Here is a 21862-nt window from a genome sequence, read left to right as displayed (position 1 = left end):
ATGTGTATTGCATAGAAATTATTCTTGGCACGATAATGGTGTGAGCAATTCTTCATTGTCATGTTCATACAACAGTGTCGGCGGCACAAAGGAGGCATACGTGACAATGATGGTAAGCATTAAACATGGCACATACTCATAATAGAGAATGCACCGAAAATAAAGTGGGAAATAATGTCGAAAGCATCGCCAGTGTACATGCCAACAGTGACACCGCAATGGCAGCACCACTTAGTTTATGCAGTAGCTCGTATGATTGAAAGCGGCCAAGCGCCCTATGTAGCAGCACTGCAAATTTACAGAGGAAAAAAATTAGCTCAAATCTCGTTATACCAACACAACACTGCTTGTAGTTTTGTTCACCTGACGATGTTCAGCAAGACTGTGCATATTTATGGCTGGTTCTCTTGGTTGCAGTTGTGCTGAGACATTTTTCTTCTTTTTTTCAGGCACATCTTTAATTATGATTTCCCTAGAAATATAGAAGAGTACGTCCACCGAGTGGGCCGCACAGGTCGAGCCGGGTAAGCTCTTCTCCGAATAAGCTCCAACTGCTTCTTATTTGCTTTTTAAAGTAAAAAAATGTGTGTTAATTTTCTTGGCAAACAATCTTTTACTTTGATGTCAGTCTTTTTTCAAACAAGGGTTTTTACTTGCCCCGCACTCACGGCTGAAGTGCTCTTGGTTGGGTTTGTATGACGGTGGCATACGCACAGAATGAACACCGCTAGCAGGTTGCTGTAGGTGCCCACGGTGCGCCACAAAGAGGCTCCCCGCAAGAATGGTGCCTTCTCTTGTGGTGACCAAAGGGTGTGGTCGCGAGGCGGGCCTCCTACAAGTGTTGTGGCTTGTGTGTACTACAGTGGAGCACCAGTCTTTGGCTTAGCATTCAGAAAGAGCCAGCACAAGCACTGGTGGATCCTGCGGGACTCCTGACATGCCAAGCTTTGTTGGTCTTGGTAAATATGTCACACAGAGAAGTCATGCAGTGACAAATCCGCATCCGCGCCTTAACACAACTTGCAAGGCACCGTAGCCGAGATTAAGTCCCAGCTTGTTCTCAAACGGGCCGCTGAAAGAGAGATTTGGGTTTGGAACTTTGGATCCAGGCAGCACCAAGCTGTCTATTCTTTTCTCTTTTCATTATTATTTCTCCATTTCAATTTAAAAACCACATTTAGTTTCCCCTACGCTTTCCATGTGATCATTTTTCATTGGCTTCATATTTTGTTCCTTGTTAACAAAACACTGTGCACTATGTTTTGCCCTAGAAAAAGACCAATAAGGAATTTTTACGGCAATTGTTTTCTTTAGTGCAATGGAAAGCTTAACATTTAGAGTGCCCAGTCATATAGTGGTTATGCAGTAAATGTGGAATATTTCTATGAGAATTTTTTTAACCTCAGTCGTGATCCTGTTTATGTAACTCTATGCTGGATAAATGGGGACGATAGTGATTGTACGCTGGCATCATGCACAGACGTAGTGCAAGAAGTGTGGGAACATAGAGGGATACAGAAACTTAACAGCAAAATGTTTGTTCTGGAAATAACCAACACCTGTCATATTTATTGCAATATAAGGTGGTCATGATTATAAGGTGAAGGTGTAGTTTGGGGACCAAAGAAAAAGAAAAAATATGCAGAGTAATATAGGGCAATATACAGCAGTTGACAGATTATTCATGTTCAGCAAAATACAGATTAAGAAATCAAAAAGAAGGGGGGAGAGGGAGGGTTTACTATGGCAAAAAAGAAAGTGCTGACTCAGCACACTGATGTGATGACAGGGGATCTTCAGTTGAGAAAAGTGCCTCCCCCCACCTTTCGCTAGCAACGAGTGCTGCCTGGTGCACCATTGTTGTTTTGTTGCTGTGTGCAGCATCGATAGGAACACAATTTCATGGCCGATTCCTTCTCACTATGAAGAGTACTGCAGGTTGCCTCCACAACCCCAGCCTATTGGTGTCTGTATTGTAGTCAAAGTAGCATGAGGGAACACAGCACAAAAGAAAAGTACCTTCATCTGTCCACCCAGAGTGCCTTCATGACCATCAGACATGTCCAGAGAAGACCACTGTGTTGCTCTCGTGTGTCATTTTTCTGCTATCCCTGTGTCTGGGTCACCTTAATGACAGTCCCAACGCACCTCCAGCGAGAAAACGACAGGATTGGTAATCTGCAAAATGTCACATATGATCTGTTGGTTTGAACAGTGGTGCATCAAAGGGGCGTTGTTTCAGGTTGGGGGCACCAACGAGCAGAGCTAGGTGGAGGCTGCAAGGATTGCTACCGGAGTACAGGCTTCTACCCGAGAAGACCAGGAAGATTATGGCCAAATCAGCATCTACAGTGACAGCCCTAGTGTCGCCCGTCATACTGCAACAACTCGGGGAGCCATCGATCTTCCGCGGATCATCATTCGAAGACCCGGAAAGGGTCGGAACATGCGAAAGGGTCGCAACATTTAATAATTGGAATTGCGACAACAAGCTACGACATGTATATTTTTTGTTGGAAGAAGCCATCACCACAGCGCTCATCCTGTTGTGTTTCTTTTCTATTTCGTCTTCTTCACACTGCTTCAAGTTTTACTCAAGCCACCAGGGCTTGGTTCGAAAACTGAAAGTCCACCCTGACAGTGGGGCACCTGTTTCGCAGCACCTTCCTGGACACCTTCACAGACGTCATGTGCAGTGAAAGGGAAGAAGCTCTGCTAGATGCCCATGTGCAACTACCTAATGAGAACACAACAATCTTCACGGAGGAAATGACTCTCCTCTTTCGACACGCTGACTCCTGACATGTCGGAAGAGAAGAAAGTTCAGTTTCTGATGCGATGTGTGAAACAAGACCCCTTTGCTGGATTAATTCGCAGCCCACACCCAAAACCATCACAGAATATTTAACAGAAGTCACAGTCATTGTGAAGATGTTGGAAATACACACTAAGCGATATAACCACCAAGTGCTCAGACCAAAGTGCAAAGTCTAAGCACTAGGCCCCAATGAGCTCCAGGAAACCATCAAGGATATTGTGCGGGAATAACTGACTTTTTCCCCAAGCCATGTAACGCCCCTCGATATCAGGCCAATGAGAGCACCTAGCAATGGGTTTTGCAATGCCTAGAAGAGGCTACTATTAGTACGCACTTGTGCTGAAAAGAAAACTTTCAAGCCAACGCAATCTTATTTCCGCTAGTGTTTTCAATTTTATGAATATCGGAGGCGTTCTCATAACAATAACCTTCCTAAAGGATTCTAATCAGGTTATACATCAATAGAACTGGAAATATACATGGCAGCATATTTACAGTATCAGGAGATACAAAGGCTCCAGTAGTTCCTTCATTCATAGAAAGATATTTTGCATAATAACGAGTCGTCCAAGCATAAACGCAGTTATTAAGCAAGGTGCAAACGATAACATCTACTTCTCTTTAATTTTTAAATTGTCGGGTGCAGAAGTAATAAATTTAATATATAAATACAGGACTTTTCCAGGTACTGGGTCTTACAGAATTATTGTCAAAGGGAAACTTGCATACATACGACGTGTGCAAATAATTGAGATGTGCAGGCTTTGTCAAAACAAACGAATCTGCTAGAAGCAAGAATGTTGCTAAGGCCTGTGGGGATCGAGGTGCACCACGGAGCACTTTTGTGGGCATTCATCTGTTCTGTCGTCCCTAGGCCTCTCCCTATCCACTCACACGGTTGTTGAGGGTCACCTTTGCCACAGAGCGGTTTGCAGCCGACCGCGGCTGCTTCTGGGCAACTGAGCGCATTTGACAAAGCGAACACTGCAGAGACCTCTCCAGGATAGCACTGCGTACGTACACATTTTCCTCTCGTCCGCCGGCCCCTTTGTTAGGGTCTCAGACTAGAGCTCGCCTACGGCGACCGCATACCTGGTGTTGCTCGTTATCCGCATGCTAAGCAAAGGAGTAGTGCCATGTGCTTGCGCATGGTTATATGACACTGAGCCGCACTTATCTGAGGCCCGAGCTGACGGAGATTGCCCGAGCTCTCGTGATTGGGCCCTTTCGTTATCGCAAGAGCTAGCAGCATAGTCGTGGGGAGCCATCCTCCCACAGCAACATGCTAGCAGCACCCGCCCTTGGCGCGGGAGCCCTTTGATTCCCCCGCCGGCCCAGGGCTGGGCATTTGTGCAGTGTTGGGTGTCGCCAGAGACAAATAAACAGTTTACGCTAACTTACGGTAATACTTTCTTGCGTGCATAGTGCTTGGGGCCCCCCTCCCTTCTGCAGCTTGAGCCCACGCACAGCGGCATGCTAGACTACAAGAGGCGACAGCTGACACGGCCTGGTAACTCACTAAACTTGAACCCATGGTGGTCGGTACTCCTGTGAAATACCAGACCCCCACAGGACTGACAGCGTCATGTCGCACTCGCCTGGCACGAGTAAACTGGATCACGAGTGCAAATTTTTAATTCCAGTCTCCAGTGATCTTGAGCCCTGCGGCTACAAAAGGAGGCTGATGAGACATCTTCAGAGTCAGCTGTGGTCTTTCACATAGTAGCTCTGACTTATGAACAACAAAGATGCACATCAGAGTGATAAGTTCATGAGACGTTCTCAGCATAAAAAAAATTTACATCCCACGAGCTCTGGGAATCAGTTTATGTGAAGCTTGCATTTGTGTTTCTGAAGAACACTTGCTGCTTAGCGATCATCCACAAGTAGAGACTGTGGGGATGTGCAACTATCACGCGTCTCCTGATATGTTGTTTTTCCCGCATAGCTCCCTTCTCCTGCACTGCGGCTTCACCGCGTGGCCTGGGGCCCGCGGTGGTCGGTGTGGTTGAAGCGCAGTACGAGAGATGGCGCGAGTGTTGCACTGCTAACCCCGCCTACCGGCGGGGTTACTTGGGCGCGAAGAGGAGAAGGCTCTTCCTCTTGGGTTACGGGTCGGCGAGCACCGCGGACGTCCCGCGCGTGCGCCGATCCATGCTTCTGCAAGACTGTATCGCGTGGCCTCCTTTAAACGCGCCTCCATTTCGCGTGACGGTACATGCGAACGACCAGGCGTTGGGATCCAGCATGGGGCAAACATATTCGCTCGCTATCCGGTCGCGGTGAGTCGGACTTGCTAGCTTTGTCGCGCGCCCATTGACATGGTTTGTGGAAAGCAACTCGGCTAGCAGGCATTGATCTATGAAAGGTGCAATAAATGCCCCTGTGATTGTTTCCACTACTGTGTTGTCGTTCCTTTGTCCCAAGAGCACAGGGGATGAGAATCCCACAAGACCACACGACCCAGATGGACATTTTCACTGGGAGCTGCCTTGCTCAATTACATAATTGTGTTCTACTCGATCATGCACACATGAATGTGAAGGTATGATGACGACACAATGACAACGAAGGCATGGCGACAACGACATGATGACACTAGAATCACTACAACAACAGAACCACAATGTAACCGATGGCTGCATGACAACCATATGACGACGCTGGAGTGACAGTGGGGTAACGACGACTCGATGATGACCATGGGATGACACACTGAGGTGATGACGATGGCATGATGACAATGGGATGCCGAGGCTAAAATGATGGCGATGGTACAGCGACGATGGCATCACAATAATGAGTTGACGAGAGTCCAGTACCTTTGGCCGCCTTATTTCACACTTTTTTCGGCATTTGTTTGCACTATCTCCGCTACCAGCCAATTGGTCTGCCCTGATTCACACTATATCTGGTGCTTTCTTGCACTGTGTCCGGTACCATGGGCCACCTTAACCTGCACTATATTCGGCGTCTATTTGCACTATGTTTGCACCGGCCCACCAGGCCGCCTTTATTGACACTGTATGTGGTGTTTGTACCATGTCCAGTACCATGGACCCCTTTATTTCGCATCATAGACCCTTTTCATGGTGATCCCATGGCCAGTGCCTACATGGTGATACATTCATTGCGTGCCTCAACTTCCTCCATTGCCGCCATGTTTACAATGGTTGTGCATGACATATATTGTGGCTCAGCAAACATGTTTCTACAGTTACTGTAGGCAGTGGCTAAGTGGATGATACAAAGCTTTGGCCACAGCTTCAAAGGACGTGTAAGTGCTTTTAGAGTTCCTTATGCCTTCTCAAGATGGTGCAAGTAGCATATACTGTGCTATTACTGTAGAAGCGGGGCTAGAAATATGTTGCCAGCTGTCCAAACTTTCCACTTGTGACTTAATCAGGATTAATGTCCTTTACTCTTCGTTTTTTATTTGTCAATCACACAAAACAGTGGAGGGTCATGTTTCTGACTGAATAACATTCTTCAGTGCTATCATAAGAAGCCAACAAACACTGACACCAAGGACAACATAGGGGAAATTACTTGTGCTTAATAAATGAAATAAAGAAACGATGAATTAATGGAAATGAAAGTGGATAAAAGTTGCAAGTTTTCTTTCATTCACTTTCATTTCCATTAATTTATCGTTTCTTTACTTCATTTATTAAGCACAAGTAATTTCCCCTATGTTGTCCTTGGTGTCAGCGTTTTTTGGCTTCTTATGAAGTGACTAATAAAAACGGGCCCCTTGGTTAACCCCCTTTCTTCTCGTTTATTAGATAACGAAGGTCTCTAATCCGGCAACATTGATGTCTTCAAGTAGCATGTGTGGGTTCTGCAGGTTTGTTGACCAGTTGCCTTCACCCAAAAAGATCACATTCTCATGACGCCTGCAGCAGAAAGGATGTTCCACGTCCACCGCTAAGGTCTTTGAGTGGTGGTGCTGGCTAACACTCCCAGGGTTCTACTAGAAAACATAAATACCCAAGAAAGTGGATGGGGAAACGGCGCCGCGGTAGCTCAATTGGTAGAGCATCGCACGCGAAATGCGAAGGTTGTGGGACCGTTCCTCACCTGCAGCAAGTTGTTTTTTTCATCCACTTTCATTTCCATTAATTTATTGTTACTTTATTTCATTTATTCAGCACAAGTAATTTCTCCTATGTTGTCCTTGGTGTCAGTGTTTGTTGGCTTCTTGTGATACGACTGTAAAAACGGGCCCCTTGGTTAACCCCCTTTCTTCTCATTTATAAGATAACGAGGGTCTCGAATCCGGCAACATTGATGCCTTTAGGTAGCATGTGTGGGTTTACTGACCGGTTGCCTTCACCACCTTCTTCTCGTTTATTCTTCAGTGCAATCACTATCTGATTGTTTTTATGCCTAATCACTCATGGGGGTATAAACTTGTTCTTGCCCCGCACCAGGGACTTGGAACATAGATCTTCTGCTCTTTGTAATAACTTGTAGCAAAGACATATCGCTAGTCACTCACTTTGTGGACCATCACGAAACATTAAGCTTCAAACATTTGTGTGCTTTCAGTGTAGTCCGTCACCCGTGCTTCGGCCCATTGATTCGAGAGTGTGCCCACTCACTTATTCTTGACACATGGGCAATAGAGTGGGTGTAACCTTGAGTGTGAGTTAGGGCGCATGTGCATAGATAACATGTGAGATACTTACTCTACCAGGAAGCAGCACTTGTCTTTTTGTCACCATGTAACGAGCGCTACTCACTAGTGCTGATGTTCCAGGGTTGACATCTTTTCTTAATAGGTTAGCAATACAATGCTGAAGAATGAGTTTTTTTTTTTATCCTCGAGGAAAGCCATGCATTGCGAAGGGCCAGCCACCAAGTTCATAAACTGCTGCTGCACCAGGAGCGGCGGTCCATGAACTTAGCCACACAGATTCATTCAATTCCCTAATATGTCAGTCATTATTTTTGCAGTCAACTACTGCAAGTCCTCCCTTTACTGTTCCACATTTTGCAGCATGAATTCAGCACAGTATGTTAGCAATCACCCAGCTGCATTTCTTACAGCTGATTGCACTGGAGCAGGGTACAAGCGATAATAGTTTCACATTTGTGCGCTTTCAGCTTGGGCAACATGCAATGATGATCATGTGGTTTATTGGCATCTCCTTTGAAACATGCCGGGGACAAATAGTCACCTAGCCTGCTTGATTTGATCGGATTTTACTGCATCTACCGCTATCTAGCCTTTTGCCTATCTGATCTCGATCTTCCATATTTAAAACATCTCTCACTACCTATATTGCACAATTACTCATGCTTGCAATGACTCCAGTGCTGCTGACCAGTTAATCCTCCCACCTTCTTTGAATGCCAACGCTTCTGGAAGGTGGACACTCCCTACGGGTCTCGTTGGGAGAATGTCTCCTGGCATTTCATTGTGATGTGCAGGGCCATTTCCAGGCTTTTTTTGCAGCACACACATGCCTCAAAGCCGGCAATATCATTGCTAATATGGATGAGATCGTTCAAGTGGCTGAGGAGTTCTATAGAGATTTATATAGTACTAGTGGCACCCACGACGATAATGGAAGAGAGAATAGTCCAGAGAAATTTGAAGTCCCACAAGTAACGCTGGAAGAAGTAAAGAAAGCCTTGGAAGCTATGCAAAGGGGGAAGGCCGCTGGGGAGGATCAGGTAACAGCAGATTTGTTGAAGGATGGTGGGCAGATTGCTCTAGAAAAACTGGCCACCCTGTATATGCAATACCTCATTACTTCGAGCGTACCGGAATCTTGGAAAAACGCTAACATAATCCTAATCCATAAGAAAGGGGACACCAAAGACTTGAAAAATTAGACCGATCAGCTTACTGTCTGTTGCCTACAAAGTATTTACTAAGGTAATTGCAAATAGAATCAGGAACACCTTAAACTTCCATCAACCAAAGGACCAGGCAGGATTCCGTAAGGGCTACTCAACAATAGACCATATTCACACTATCAATCAGGTGATAGAGAAATGTGCGGAATATAACCAACCCTTATATATAGCTTTCATTGATTACGAGAAAGCGTTTGATTCTGTCGAAACCTCAGCAGTCATGGCGGCATTACGGAATCAGGGTGTAGACGAGCCGTATGTAAAAATACTGAAAGATATCTACAGCGGCTCCACAGCAACTGTAGTCCTCCATAAGGAAAGCAACAAAATCCCAATAAAGAAAGGCGTCAGGCAGGGAGATACGATCTCTCCAATGCTATTCACAGCATGTTTACAGGAAGTATTCAGAGACTTGGATTGGGAAGAATTGGGGATAAGAGTTAATGGAGAATACCTTAGTAACTTGCGTTTCGCTGATGATATTGCCTTACTTAGTAACTCAGGGGACCAACTGCAATGCATGCTCACTGACCTGGAGAGGCAAAGCCGAAGGGTGGGTCTAAAAATTAATCTGCAAAAAACTAAAGTAATGTTTAACAGTCTCGGAAGAGAACAGCAGTTTACGATAGGTAGTGAGGCACTGGAAGTGGTAAGGGAATACATCTATTTAGGACAGGTAGTGACTGCGGATCCGGATCATGAGACTGAAATAATCAGAAGAATAAGAATGGGCTGGGGTGCGTTTGGCAGGAATTCTCAGATCATGAACAGCAGATTGCCATTATCCCTCAAGAGAAAAGTATATAACAGCTGTGTCTTACCAGTACTCACGTACTGGGGAGAAACCTGGAGGCTTACGAAAAGGGTTCTACTTAAATTGAGGACAACGCAACGAGCTATGGAAAGAAGAATGATAGGTGTGACGTTAAGGGATAAGAAAAGAGCAGATTGGGTGAGGGAACATACGCGAGTTAATGATATCTTAGTTGAGATCAAGAAAAATAAATGGGCATGGGCAGGACATGTAATGAGGAGGGAAGATAACCGATGGTCATTAAGGGTTACGGACTAAATTCCAAGGGAAGGGAAGCGTAGCAGAGGGCGGCAGAAAGTTAGGTGGGCAGATGAGATTAAGAAGTTTGCAGGGACAACATGGCCACAATTAGTACATGACCGGGGTAGTTGGAGAAGTATGGAAGAGGCCTTTGCCCTGCAGTGGGCGTAACCAGGCTGATGATGATGATGATGATGACATGCCTCATCTTGTGGCGCATATTTACTCTGGTATGTTTTTGTCCTCTGGCAGCGAGCTTGGGCCTCAAAAAGCAAGGCGCTCTCCTTTGCGTTATAATACAGATTTTCCCTTCTGATGTCTATCTTGCCTTTGTTGTGATCTCTATTATCTTTTTTGTTTCCATCCTTTGTATGCAATTTGCCGGCTCTGTTTTTCTCACTTTCTTTTTATGACTCCTGGCTGCCTATTTACTTTCAGTTACCGTGTACTTGGTTGCCAACTTTCTTGAACTCTTCCTTCCTTCCGTGTCCACGCTTTTGAAGTGCCGATATTTGTGCACTTTAGCTAGTCATTTCTTTTCATCCATGTTCCTTTTTCTATCTTCAAAACTAATCTTGCTCTGCACTCCTCTGACTTCAAAAGAAGTGCAACTCATGTCATCTTACACTGCCTCATTTGTGGCTTTACAATGAGCTCCTAAAGCCAGTCGCCCACTACCCTCTGGTTAATCTTCAACCCTGACAAGTTATCCAATTTTTAGTACAAAATTGCATTTGTGAGCATTACTGCTGGCACCATTACTCCTTTCCGTATTCCTCACACTACCTCATATTTATTGTAGCCCCCAAAGTGCTCGATGTTTCATTATTGCTGCATTCTGTTTCCCAATTACTCTTAGATTATCTTGGTGGACGCTTGAGTAGGTCTTTCCTTCATTTGTGTTTACAATTAAGTATTAATATTGCTTGACTGTGAGTATGAGATGCTGTGTAATTGATACGTCATTACTCGTCTCTTCATTAAAGATCATAATTACCGATTTTTCTGTGCGAAACTTAGGGCCTAGATTCGTCACTGCATTTCCACTCATATTCGCAAGCCTCTGTAGATCTCTTGCATTGCCGCTAGTAGCACTATCTCATTGGCATATGTCAGCCCAGTGACTTTCTGTTGCACCTTTTGCTCATTACCGATGTAAGATAGATCAAAGCCTAATTCACCACTTTGCTTTCCACTCATCTTTCTATGCCCTTATCATAATGCATGAACAGCAATGGAAAGAGAGGGCATGCCAGCTGCAATCCTCGGTGAATTTCCACAACTTCATTGCATTTCTTGCATTCCCATACTCAGGGTGTCTACCCACCGGGAAAACCGGGAATTCTCAGGGATATTGAGTAGTCTCGAAAAACTCGGGGAAAACTCAGGGAATTTGTGGCTCTATCAGGGAAAATTAGCGGTAATCTTGTTGAAAGGGTCGAAAGTCGCGGTAATGCTGGCTCGAGTAATAGACAGGAATCGTAATGAATCGTCTTTGACGCCCTGTCGTCGGCTGGAGAAGTTTCCAGTGTACAGTCAACGACGGACTTTCCGGATTCTCGATAATTTGGACGGCTTCGTGACACCACCAAGTACCCCATATAGTCAATGTATCGGAACGTATGAAATTTCTGACGCAAGAACCCTTCGCCGTCCGATTTTCCGGACTTTCTACTGTGACCGCAGGTCTGAAACGTCATTTATCAAAGTCAGCACCGCTGCCGTTTTGATTACCTCGAGCCGGCTCTCTAGCACGCAGTTCCGCTGGCAGCCGTAGCCACCACTGCGGCAACGCTAGGCCTAGCTGCTTCGACGTTAGCTATTAAGCTTCTTGAAGTTGGGTGCTGTGTTTTTCATTGAAAGAATTCGCTGCTGTCAGCAATGGCCCCGAGTGCGCCTTTGTGGTCCTCGCAATTGGCTTCGAAGCTCGGAAAGCATAATGCGTTAGATAACACCGGTTTCTGAAAGTCAGCTTCGCCTCAGTACATAAATGTTTCGTGGTGAAGCATACGCAAACGTATTGCGGTGAAGCATTACAAACGTTGGAAGGGGTAATTGTCACGGGTCACATTACGAATTCCTTAAAGGGACACTAAAGCGAAACAATAAATCAGTTTAGACTAATGAAGCATTGTTTGAGAAACCTGCAGGCAGTCATTTAAAAAAATAGTTTGAGTATTAGATGAGAAAATGAAGGTACAAGTATCAGTGTTTGAATTTCGTGCCGAAACCCCAGCGCCGGTACGTCAGCGTGACGTCAGGGATTCCAAAGTATGTTTTCGCATTTGGGCAGCGTTGGATGAATAAAGGTTTTCGAAACTTGCCCTGTTTAATATTTGGTTCCTTTAGAACACAATGTAGTCCATCTGTACCGCTATATATAATTAGTAGGCCCTAGAAGATGCCATCAAAATTCAAGACGTCACAGCCCCCAGGTGCGGGAACTTGAGTAGGCGTCGCCACCCGTATTTCGTTCTTGCGCTTTTTCTGGCTTACTAAACGTCTTATCGTTGTAAGAGTGGTGTTTTTGGTGTTGTAGAACGGTAATTTACTGATGCAGAAGAAATCCTTTTTCACTTTAGTGTCCCTTTAATTATACACGCGTGCATCCGGGATCTCCTGTTGCAGTATGAGCACTGATATGCCTAATACGTGTACCGACAGGCCACTATGGACAGGCCTTCAGAGCGTTCTCGAATGTGCCTGTGGCAGTTTCAGCCCTAAGGGCAGTAAATGACATGCATTTATTTTTTCCAACTGGCCGCTTTTTCGGACGTTTTCGCGGCCCCTAGGGAGTAAGAAAAATCGTACGTGGACTGTGCAACGGATCAAGAAGATGCTTCAAATGATCCGTGGGGCGAACGAGTGACGGAAGGAGGACAAGAACAGAAAGAACCTATGCATTGAGGAATTAACAGGAAAGGAAGCGTGTTGCCACCCTTTTGAAGGAGCTTAGGCTAAAATAAAAGTGTTGGCTGATGCCAGGACGCAGGTGTCCATCATTCACACCAAAATAAACTTTTTAAAGCAGTGAAACACAACACAGGCGTCGTGCGCGGGCTGAGAGTATGTCAGGACAGCTGAGGTTGACTTCCGAGCTCTTGAGAGAATCTCAATTGTGACAAAGTTTGGGCCTCATACCACTGAGCTTGCTATCAGTTGATAAAAATAGCTCATATTCGAAAATATTTGCTTCTGTATGCATCTCCTATTTATTCGTATTTGAGGATGTCCGACTCGATTTGCAATTTTTTTGAAGGCATTCTATTTGCTGTGCATTTTACTAACCCCTCCTTTCTATTCTCTTTTTGAATAACATAAACACTACTCCTTAGTATTCAAACTGGATTAAGTCGTCTTTTTTTAAATTTTTTCATATGTTTGTTAGAGAGTGACAGCATCAAGCGACGTGGTTTCAGTCCGTCTTGACCTAAAACATAGTTCTGTGTCACTCAGAGAATTTTGCAAAGTCACTCAGGGAAAACCTGGAAAACTTGGGGAATTTAGCAATGTCAACTTGGTAGACACCCTGTGTTTAGCTCCACCCACTATGACAACTAATTTTATTGCTTGTACTGCCATTCCACATATTACCGCCATTACTGTAACTAGCCTGTATGAGCTTGTCTTATCCTTACATTTTTGTGGGGATGAAGGTGCGTCCCGGCGCCTTTGTGCGGGCATTCGCCTGTTCTGTCATCCCTATGCCTCTCTCCCTTTCCACTCGGGACGTTGTCGGGGACGGCCTTTGCCACAGACCGGTCTGTGGCGGTGGCGCTTGGTACGGCCGACAACGGCGGTGCAACTGGTATGATCGGCAGAGCAAGCATGAGAAGAACCTTACCAGGACATCACTCAGTACATACACGTTTCCCATCTCATCCTCCAGCCCCTTTGTTTGGGCATCGGACTTGAGCTCATCTGCAGTGCCTTAAGCCTACGGCAAGCGCATTCTTTTGCTGCTCCTTTTCCAAACGCTAAGCCGAAGAGCGGTGCCTAGTGTACACATGTGGTCATACTACATGGAGCCACACTTATCAGAAGCCCAAGCCAATGGAGATTGCCCTAGCTCTCGCGAGTGAGCCTATTGGTTATCGCAAGAGCAGGCAGCATAGCCGCACTTTTCCCTAGCAGCATGTCACGGGGAGCTATTCACCTGCAGTTCTGTGTTAGCAGCACCCCTTTCTGTAAAAAAAGGGGGCTCCCCTGCGCGGGAGCCCCTTTGATTCCCGTGAAATGTTTCGGCTAACTTTGGACAGTACTGTGTTTTCTTGCGTGCGCAGCACTCGATGCCCCCATTTTCGCGGCCTGAGTGCACACACAGTGGCACACTAGAGTGCGCGAGGTGGTGGCTAGCACAGACCTGTGGCTCGCAGAGCCTGAACCCATGGTCGTCAGTACTCCTGTGAGATACAAGTCCCCCACACCTTTGCCCTTATAGATAAGGTTCATCCTGCTTGCACTCCACCCAAAAGAAGTTTTCTTCATTTTAATAACTTGCTCTAGGGCATTACTCAGCAGTGCCTGGCTTTCGAACCCAGCTGTTTAATTGGCTGATTTTGAATCGCATCAGGTCCTGCAACCATATTGTTAGGGACATTTTCTTCTGCTTTAGGCAACAGCACCTATTTATTTTTCATTGTCTTGCATAGTGCTTTTTTTCATTTCTTTGTTCCCTCTCTTTTGTTCTTTTATTTATATATTTATTCCATTTTATAATTTTTTTTACATGAACACCATTTGCTGCTGCATCTTTTATACTCTAGACAGTAGTTCACTGACAACTCCAGTGGAGCAGATAATTCCTCCCCCCCCCCCCCCCCTTCGTCGTCCAGGCCCCTTCTACGAAAAAACGAACCTACCATGACAGGCCAATTGGTTGACACACGGCACTACCTCACATTCCTCCACTGACGTTGAATAGCGCACCTTTCTTTTCATTTCTATACCCTCGCCACTAACGCACCCTTGGTCGTTGCCTTGCCCACCCTCCTTACCTCCTCTTCCTTTTAGAAGAACCCTACCTATATATATTGTGCCAAGGAAAGCATATGTCGCCCTAAAAAAGACAAATTCACTTGTCGAGACGTAGGCTCCCACTTTTACTTTGTTCTCATAGTCATTTGGTCTAGTCACTTATAAACAGGTTCTAAGACAAAAACGCAGTCGATTCATGACTGCTGATTTCTGCATTGCCACAATACCTGTCCATGACATTAATTTTTCCTGTTAACTACTACAATGTTCTGTTGCTTGCACAGAATCAGCACTAAAGAACCACTGTAATCAGTAAATCCATATAGATGTTCCATGTGTGCATCCATATCTCCTACTAATATTGCTTGGCCTGTATTTCAGAACTCATTAATATTGTTTCTAGTACACTCAATCAATTATCTATGTTGATATCACTACCTGTCCATAGATAAGCTACTCCCAGCCATGTCTTTTTTCCTTCCCATGTGCAGCTAATCATTAAGTGTTCCTTACCTGTCTCTTTTACCCTTTGCCACTTCATAACTCGCCTTATTAGCATGCCTACCCCCTTTGCTTTTCCTTGACCCAGTCATTCTGGTGCACCCTTCCCATACAATATTGTTGGTAACAGGCGGCTGCTCCAAATCTTTAGATGCATTTCAGTCAAGGCGTACACCATAAGAGCTTCGTCATTCAGCTATCAGCAGTGCACCATCAATAGCGCCATCTCGTTTCTCTAGGGGAAACTACTCCGCAATAATAATATCCGGTATTTGTTTGTTTGCACTTGCTAATCAGGCCACCGTAATTCACACTATATCTGGTGTTTATTTGCAACTTTATCCGGTAATAACTAATTGTGCAAGATTGAAGCCAACAACCAGCAAGGATAACAATGGCACAATGATGACAGCGTGGTGATGACATTACTTTTAATGTTCCTCACGCATTCAGTAAGAGCTGTTCGGATAGACCGCAGCCAGCAGCAGCAGGAAAGTTGATGTAAGAGACAAAGAAAGCTTTGCCCTAAAAAAAGAACGCAAAAGAACATGCTAATTGCACTAACAATGTCCAGGTCTCTGACGTTGGTTTAGATAGAGGTATTTATCACTTTCATGGTTCTTAGCTTCTTTGCAGTTGTCTTCTTTATAAAAATGCAAACATTCAAGTCATGTAGAAGGCTATCATTTCAGCAGTAAGTGACGGCAAGTAAATGAAGTACATGACTAACCTCCTGCATTCTCCTGATGATCACAATTTAATACATAAAACTTTCACGATGAAGCTCTGCAGTACGGAAGCAGCTTGTTAACAGATTTGTAAAATCTTGAGTAAACCTGAATACTAGATGGCCTTGATGGGTCCCGCGGCAATCCTTTTTTATCCAGCAGCTGCATGCAATCAGCTGCCGTTACGCTACTGAAGGCCCTTAGCCACTGTACCATATTACCCTCCAAAGAAATTTCTCGCTGCATTGTCACAGAAGAAAAAGGATAAATGCCTGCAATTGTCAATTTTAGAAAACTGCCAAAACTAGTAAAGCTTAAACATTTCTGTACACTTACATATCTATAGAGTAGAGAAGAAATATTGAAGCTGCGTAATCAAATTACTGCTGGGTCATATAACGGGAAACAATGACGTGCTGAACAAAGAAATGTAAGTGTAAATTGCCAGCAAGTCTATTTATTTTGCACTAACCCTCTAACATACACAAATCCATTGTAAAAATTTATAACATCATTGTTAAAAAGACAAGAGGGTAAAATTCAGTGGAAGGCACTGAAAAGTGAAGCTTTGCAAGAAAGCAAGAAAATCTGAAGTATCTGTGATAAGTAACCACATCACTGTATGCATGATGGCGTGACCGTTGCTTCACGTAATAAGCAGGTGCACTGTTGTTCACACCCCCCACTATGATGTACATGTTCCTCGTTTCGTCCTGCTGTGCACACAAGCATGGGGCTGGTTGTCAAAAGCGGTAACAAGGATGAATTGTGTCAATGTCAGCGGCTATGCCAGCCATCTGGTGAATTGGAAGCTCTTGAAGTGGTGACCCCAGGTTGGATGGAGTACCGTGAGCAAATGGCGCTTTACTTTGCGGTCAACAATGTTTTTGACACTAAGAAGACAGCTGTGTTCCTGAGGTGCTGTGGAACGGAAAAGTACTCGCTGCTGCGGAACCTGGTCGCACTAAGCAAGCCAGCCGACAAGAGTTTGGACACAATGCTCAAGGTACTCGGCGAACACTATGTATCGGAAGTGCCTGAAGTTATGGCAATTTTCAGATTTTTTTTCACAACACTGGCATACTGGTGAGGCCATAAGCAATTTCATTGCAGCATTGAAGAATCTAGTCGACAACTCCAGCTTCACTACTTTTTGTGACTAAATGCTTCGTGACCAGATTAACCTGTCTCTGGTATTAGCGACATTCCTATGCAGACCCGGTTGTTGGAAAAACTGTCGATTTAAACTTTACTGCGAAGAATACAGTCGTCGTTATGGGGGCAGCAAAAAATGACGCCCACGCATTATGTATGCAAGAGTCAGCCTCAGTGGCTACATCTACCAAACTGAGCCAAGCAACTGCAAATGTTCTAATGTAAAGACAGCAAAATGGCTGTTTCTGTTGTGGAAAGATCAGACTGCCTACCGCTGCAGATTCAGCAGCAGTGTATGCTACAAATGCAGGCAAAAGGGACACCTGGCCAGAGTCTGCAAAGCAAGCAACGTACTGGAAGAAACAGTGCATCGGTATGGGACTTGTCAAGTGCACAATGTAGATGAGCTTCAAAGATGTCAAGGACAGCCGGTGGAAAAACAAGAGGTGTATGATCTGTGGCCACTTCAAGAGCCAGAATCGGTGTCACTGGCATCATGATAGAAATAGAATTGGACACAGAAGTTATGGTCTCAACGATTAGCAAAGAAAAGTTTAAAGGCAACTATTTCCTACAAAGCACTACAGCCCTCGGAAGTAAAGCTCTGGAGTTCCTTTTGTGACATAAAGCCCATCAAGGGGAAGTGTACAGCAACTGTGAGGCCAGGCAGTTGGGGGGCGGGGAGCATTCTGCCATTGTTCTTTAAGGAGCCGTGCCCAACACTTTTTGGTCAAAGCTGGATGCGAGAGCTTCAGCTGAGTATCGCCAAACCAAAGGATATCTACACGGTAGCAGCAGTGGAAGATGCGGTAAGCCAATCTAACAAATGTTTTGCCTACGACTAGGTACCTTGCGTGGTGTTGCAGCACAGATTACTGTTTAGGAAAATACAAAGCTGGGATTTCTGAAGCCCCAAGTGATCCTGTTTGCGATTTGGTATAAAGTATTTGAAAAACTACAGAAAATGGAACGTAAAGGGATCATCCAGCCGATTAAGTCATCACAATCTGCCCTATATTCCCTGTATTGAAATGGAATGGTCTAGTATGATAGTGCGGCGATATTAAAGCAACAATAAATCAAGTCACGTTACTAGAAACATAGCCGATTCCTCCTATGAAAGAGCTGTTCACCAGACTAATGGGAGGCGTCAAATTCACGAAGCTTGGTCTCTAAGATGCATACCAGCAAGTCAACCTGCACCCCAGCTCTCTCAAGTACGTCACAATCAACACCTCCAAGAGCTTGTACCAAGTTTGCAACACCACCTTTCAGAGTGTCATCAGCACCGGCAATATTTCATAGAGACATGAAAAGCCTCCTGCACGTCCGCGACCCTGTAACTGGGTGCTCTGATAACTGGTGTTGATTATGGGCGAACGTGGGCCGATTTCTTGAATGGCTCAGAGATGCAGGGCTGCGACTGAAGCTGTCTCAGTGCAGGTTTTTGGTTCCAGAAGTGGATTACCTGGGCCACAGCATCAGTGCAGAGAACCTTTGCCCAAACCCATCCAAGACAAAGACTGTACTAGCAGCCCCAGCTTCCCAGAACGTTAAGAAGCTACAGAGCTATCTAGGCTTGATCAACTACTACAGAAGGTTTATGCTTACCAGCAACTTGTTCTACATTCTTTACAGAGGTTGCTGGTAGCTGGGTCCCGCTGGGGCTGGACAATTGTAGAAGAGTTAGCATTTCGAAGAAGCAAGGAACTGCTAGCTTCAGACACAGTCTTTGCACATTTCGATCCAGCTAAGCTGTCTGTCCTGATTTGTGATGCATCGCCATATGTTCTTGGCACACTCCTGGCACAGCCGGAACACTCTGAGGAAGACTGTCTTGTTGCCTTCACATAATGTAGTTTAGTTGCTGCTGAAAGGAATTAGTCAACTGCACAAAGAGGCCCTCGGCCTAGTACTTGGCATCACCAAGTTTAGACAATATTTGTGGAGTCAGCATTTCAGAGCCGTCACAGACCATGCACCATTGTAGGGCTTAGTAGGAGAAAACATGCCTTCGTAAATGTTGCTCTTCAAGAGTGCTATGGTGGTCTCAACTCCTTTTTGGGTATCACTATACGCTCTATTATTGCACACGCTGATGGATTGAGCCGTCTACCACTGCAGACTGAAGAATTTACTGGACAATGTCCAGCTGAGGTGTTAATGCTTGAAGGGTTGTAGCCCCAAACGCTGTTGTCCAACGTCATTACTGGGACCACTGCCAGAGATCCAATGTTGTCAAACTGAAGGCTGCTATAAACCTTCTGCGACCTGACTTGCAGTCAGCAGCTTTACAGAAGCAGTTGAAACAGAAAATCAGATGTGACCATAAAGTGAAATCTCAAAACCACAATCAACCTGGCAATCAGGTGTATGCCAAATATTTCTGCCTAGGCTCTACGTGGGTACCTGCAGTAGTCACGAGGCAGCATAATTCTTCAGTAGACCTGCAGCTTGAAGATTGGCGTTAATGGAACCACCATCAGGATCACATCTGACCTGCAGATCAAGTGCCTGGCCAAGGGAGCAGCACCCAGTTATTAAACGGTAACTCGGGCTCCAGCACTGAGTCAAACTCCAAATTGACTCCGAAGCCCAGCGATGTTATTCAACAGCGGGTACCTGATGCGAGCGTTCGGGAAGAATCCCAACCACAGAGCATGCAAAGTGCACCGCAGTACCAGAAAGGGATGCAGGTGACTAAGTTGCCCTGCCAGGGTAACAGAATACATAGACCAGTGCAATGTTTTTCTCTGTAAAATTGCGTGCACATTTTTTATTGAACTGATGTTCTCTGCTCGTTTTGTTAATGGAGGGGGAGACGTGATCAGTAACCACATCACTGTATACATGTACTTAAGAGCACGCAGCTGTCACTTCCCATAATAGACAGGTGCACATGACTCGAGCCAGTCAGCACAGTTCATGCACCCCTCTACAATGTACGTGTTCCTTGTCTGGCCAGTTGTGCACACAAGTGCAGAGGCTGACTGTCATAGTATCAGAAGAGACAAGAGGCACAGCGTCATCATGATGGGTGGTCATGTACTACATGTCTGCTATATTTTCTTGCCCACCTGCCTTTTCTTGCTCTTTCTGTGGTAGAATATCTGTAACATGTAGTGCAAGGGCCCAACCATAAAGAAGAGATGCACAGAACACGTCACCGGCACATGCCATCACAAGCGCCTGTGACCTTTTCTGCATATATCTTCTATGTGGTTGGTGCCTTGCACTACATCATGCCATTAAGTAAGCACAGACTAGCCCAGCAACATGTTCTGTAGAGTATGTGTATCATTTTCTGTGCTTGTCTTGATACACCTTGCCTCTTATAACATCCCGCACATGCAGAACTGCGCAAACAAATAGCTGCTGCAACAGCCGCTTTTGTATAGACCATCGCGCTTGTCCTGTGATTCTGTGTCTTTCTGTCCTGTCTTAGAATTGTGCTTACCAGTATTCAATTGTTAAGCATGAACCAAATAGCCCAGCAACAAATTTTGTTAACATACAAAGGCTTACTTTGTGCAGCTATGTGTAGCAGAATCAGTATCATTTCCTACTGGTTAACAACTCTACATGGCATGCATTATGCGAGTAGCCCACCACTACCCGAGCAGCCCATGTGAATTAACAGAAATGTAACAGCAGCGCCAACTGCAGCTTTCCACTGCAGAGCTTCACACTCTCCCATGTCGAAGCACACCCTACCAATGTATATATTCGCTTGGAGAGTGAGCTACTCTTCCAGTATTCTAGGCCACTGTAGTACTTCTGCTAGAGTTGCCTTTACATAGAGAAAAGAACTTCGTCACAGACCTAGAATAATTCTAGGACAGTGCCTCTGCTAGTCACCCTATCTCAGCATAGCAGAGTGAAATGGAGAGCCACATAAAATTGTTCGGGGCAGCTGTGCACTTGCTTGTATTTTGAGCATTCCATATTTATTTTTGTTTCTGCCTTTGTGACATGCAGAGATACTAAAGTGAAAAAATGGTGGCCTTATAAAAGCGTTGCAGGGACCTTTGTGCCATTTTCTTTGCACGCTGATTTGCTGTCTGCTGAAACAATCATGTTTAGTAAACATGATTGTACCTCTCTTACTCAATTGAACATTCTTTATTTCCTGGCAGGCGTCGCGGTGAGTCAATCACATTAGTAACCCGTGAGAACTGGAGACAAGCTCGTGAGCTGATCAGTATCCTGGAAGAGGCTAACCAAGATGTTCCTCAAGCTCTGTACACAATGGCTGACCGTTTTGATGCCTGGAAAAAGCGACGTGACGAGGAGAACCGTGCTTTTGGAATGGACAGAGGTGGCAGACGAGGTCGATATAATCGCTCTCGGTGGTAAGAGGACACTTGGGGTCAACTCCTGAACTGCTTACAAACACATGGTGTGTTCAACATCATCCACAGCTGTTTCTTGGACTCTGTACTAACAGTTTGTTGAAGACTGCATTACAACTTGCATTGTCTACATCCCTTAAATATGTTGCCTCTGGGTGCATTAAAGACATTGTAACATTAACGACGTCATGTGGTGTGAGCTGATTTTATAGGACTCTGCCATGATCATGTATGCAGTATATGCTATTCTATATGAAGGAAGGTTAAAACTGCATGAAAAAAAACAAGGGCAAGCGCAAGGAGCACACAACACACCACGAGCGCATGCTGCAGATTGTTTATTCGTGAAAATCAAAGCGCAGGCTATTTCAAGCAAGATCCCAGGCCCGTGACCCCATCATCACTCACA

General features: G+C 45.1%; 1 protein-coding gene across 4 annotated transcripts in view; it reads left to right on the top strand.

Annotated features, from left to right (window-relative positions):
- The window catches only part of LOC126527421 (probable ATP-dependent RNA helicase DDX43), a 269054-nt gene extending 247420 nt beyond the window's left edge, over positions 1-21634 (top strand). For 3 of the 4 annotated variants that reach the window (XM_050175254.2, XM_050175255.2, XM_055068440.1), the window contains 2 exons: positions 450-524; positions 21238-21634. In XM_050175254.2, coding sequence (XP_050031211.1) covers positions 450-524; positions 21238-21457 — 295 coding nt within the window. In that variant the 3' untranslated portion in view covers positions 21458-21634. The remainder of the gene's footprint in view (positions 1-449; positions 525-21237) is intronic. The other variant, XM_055068441.1, reaches the window with a different exon arrangement.
- Positions 21635-21862: the final 228 nt, after the last annotated feature.

This window comes from Dermacentor andersoni, chromosome 9, assembly GCF_023375885.2.
Source record: "Dermacentor andersoni chromosome 9, qqDerAnde1_hic_scaffold, whole genome shotgun sequence".
Classification (NCBI taxonomy): Eukaryota; Metazoa; Arthropoda; class Arachnida; order Ixodida; family Ixodidae; genus Dermacentor; species Dermacentor andersoni.
Note: the sequence above shows the minus strand (reverse complement) of the source record. Positions and strands in the feature narration are given on the sequence as shown.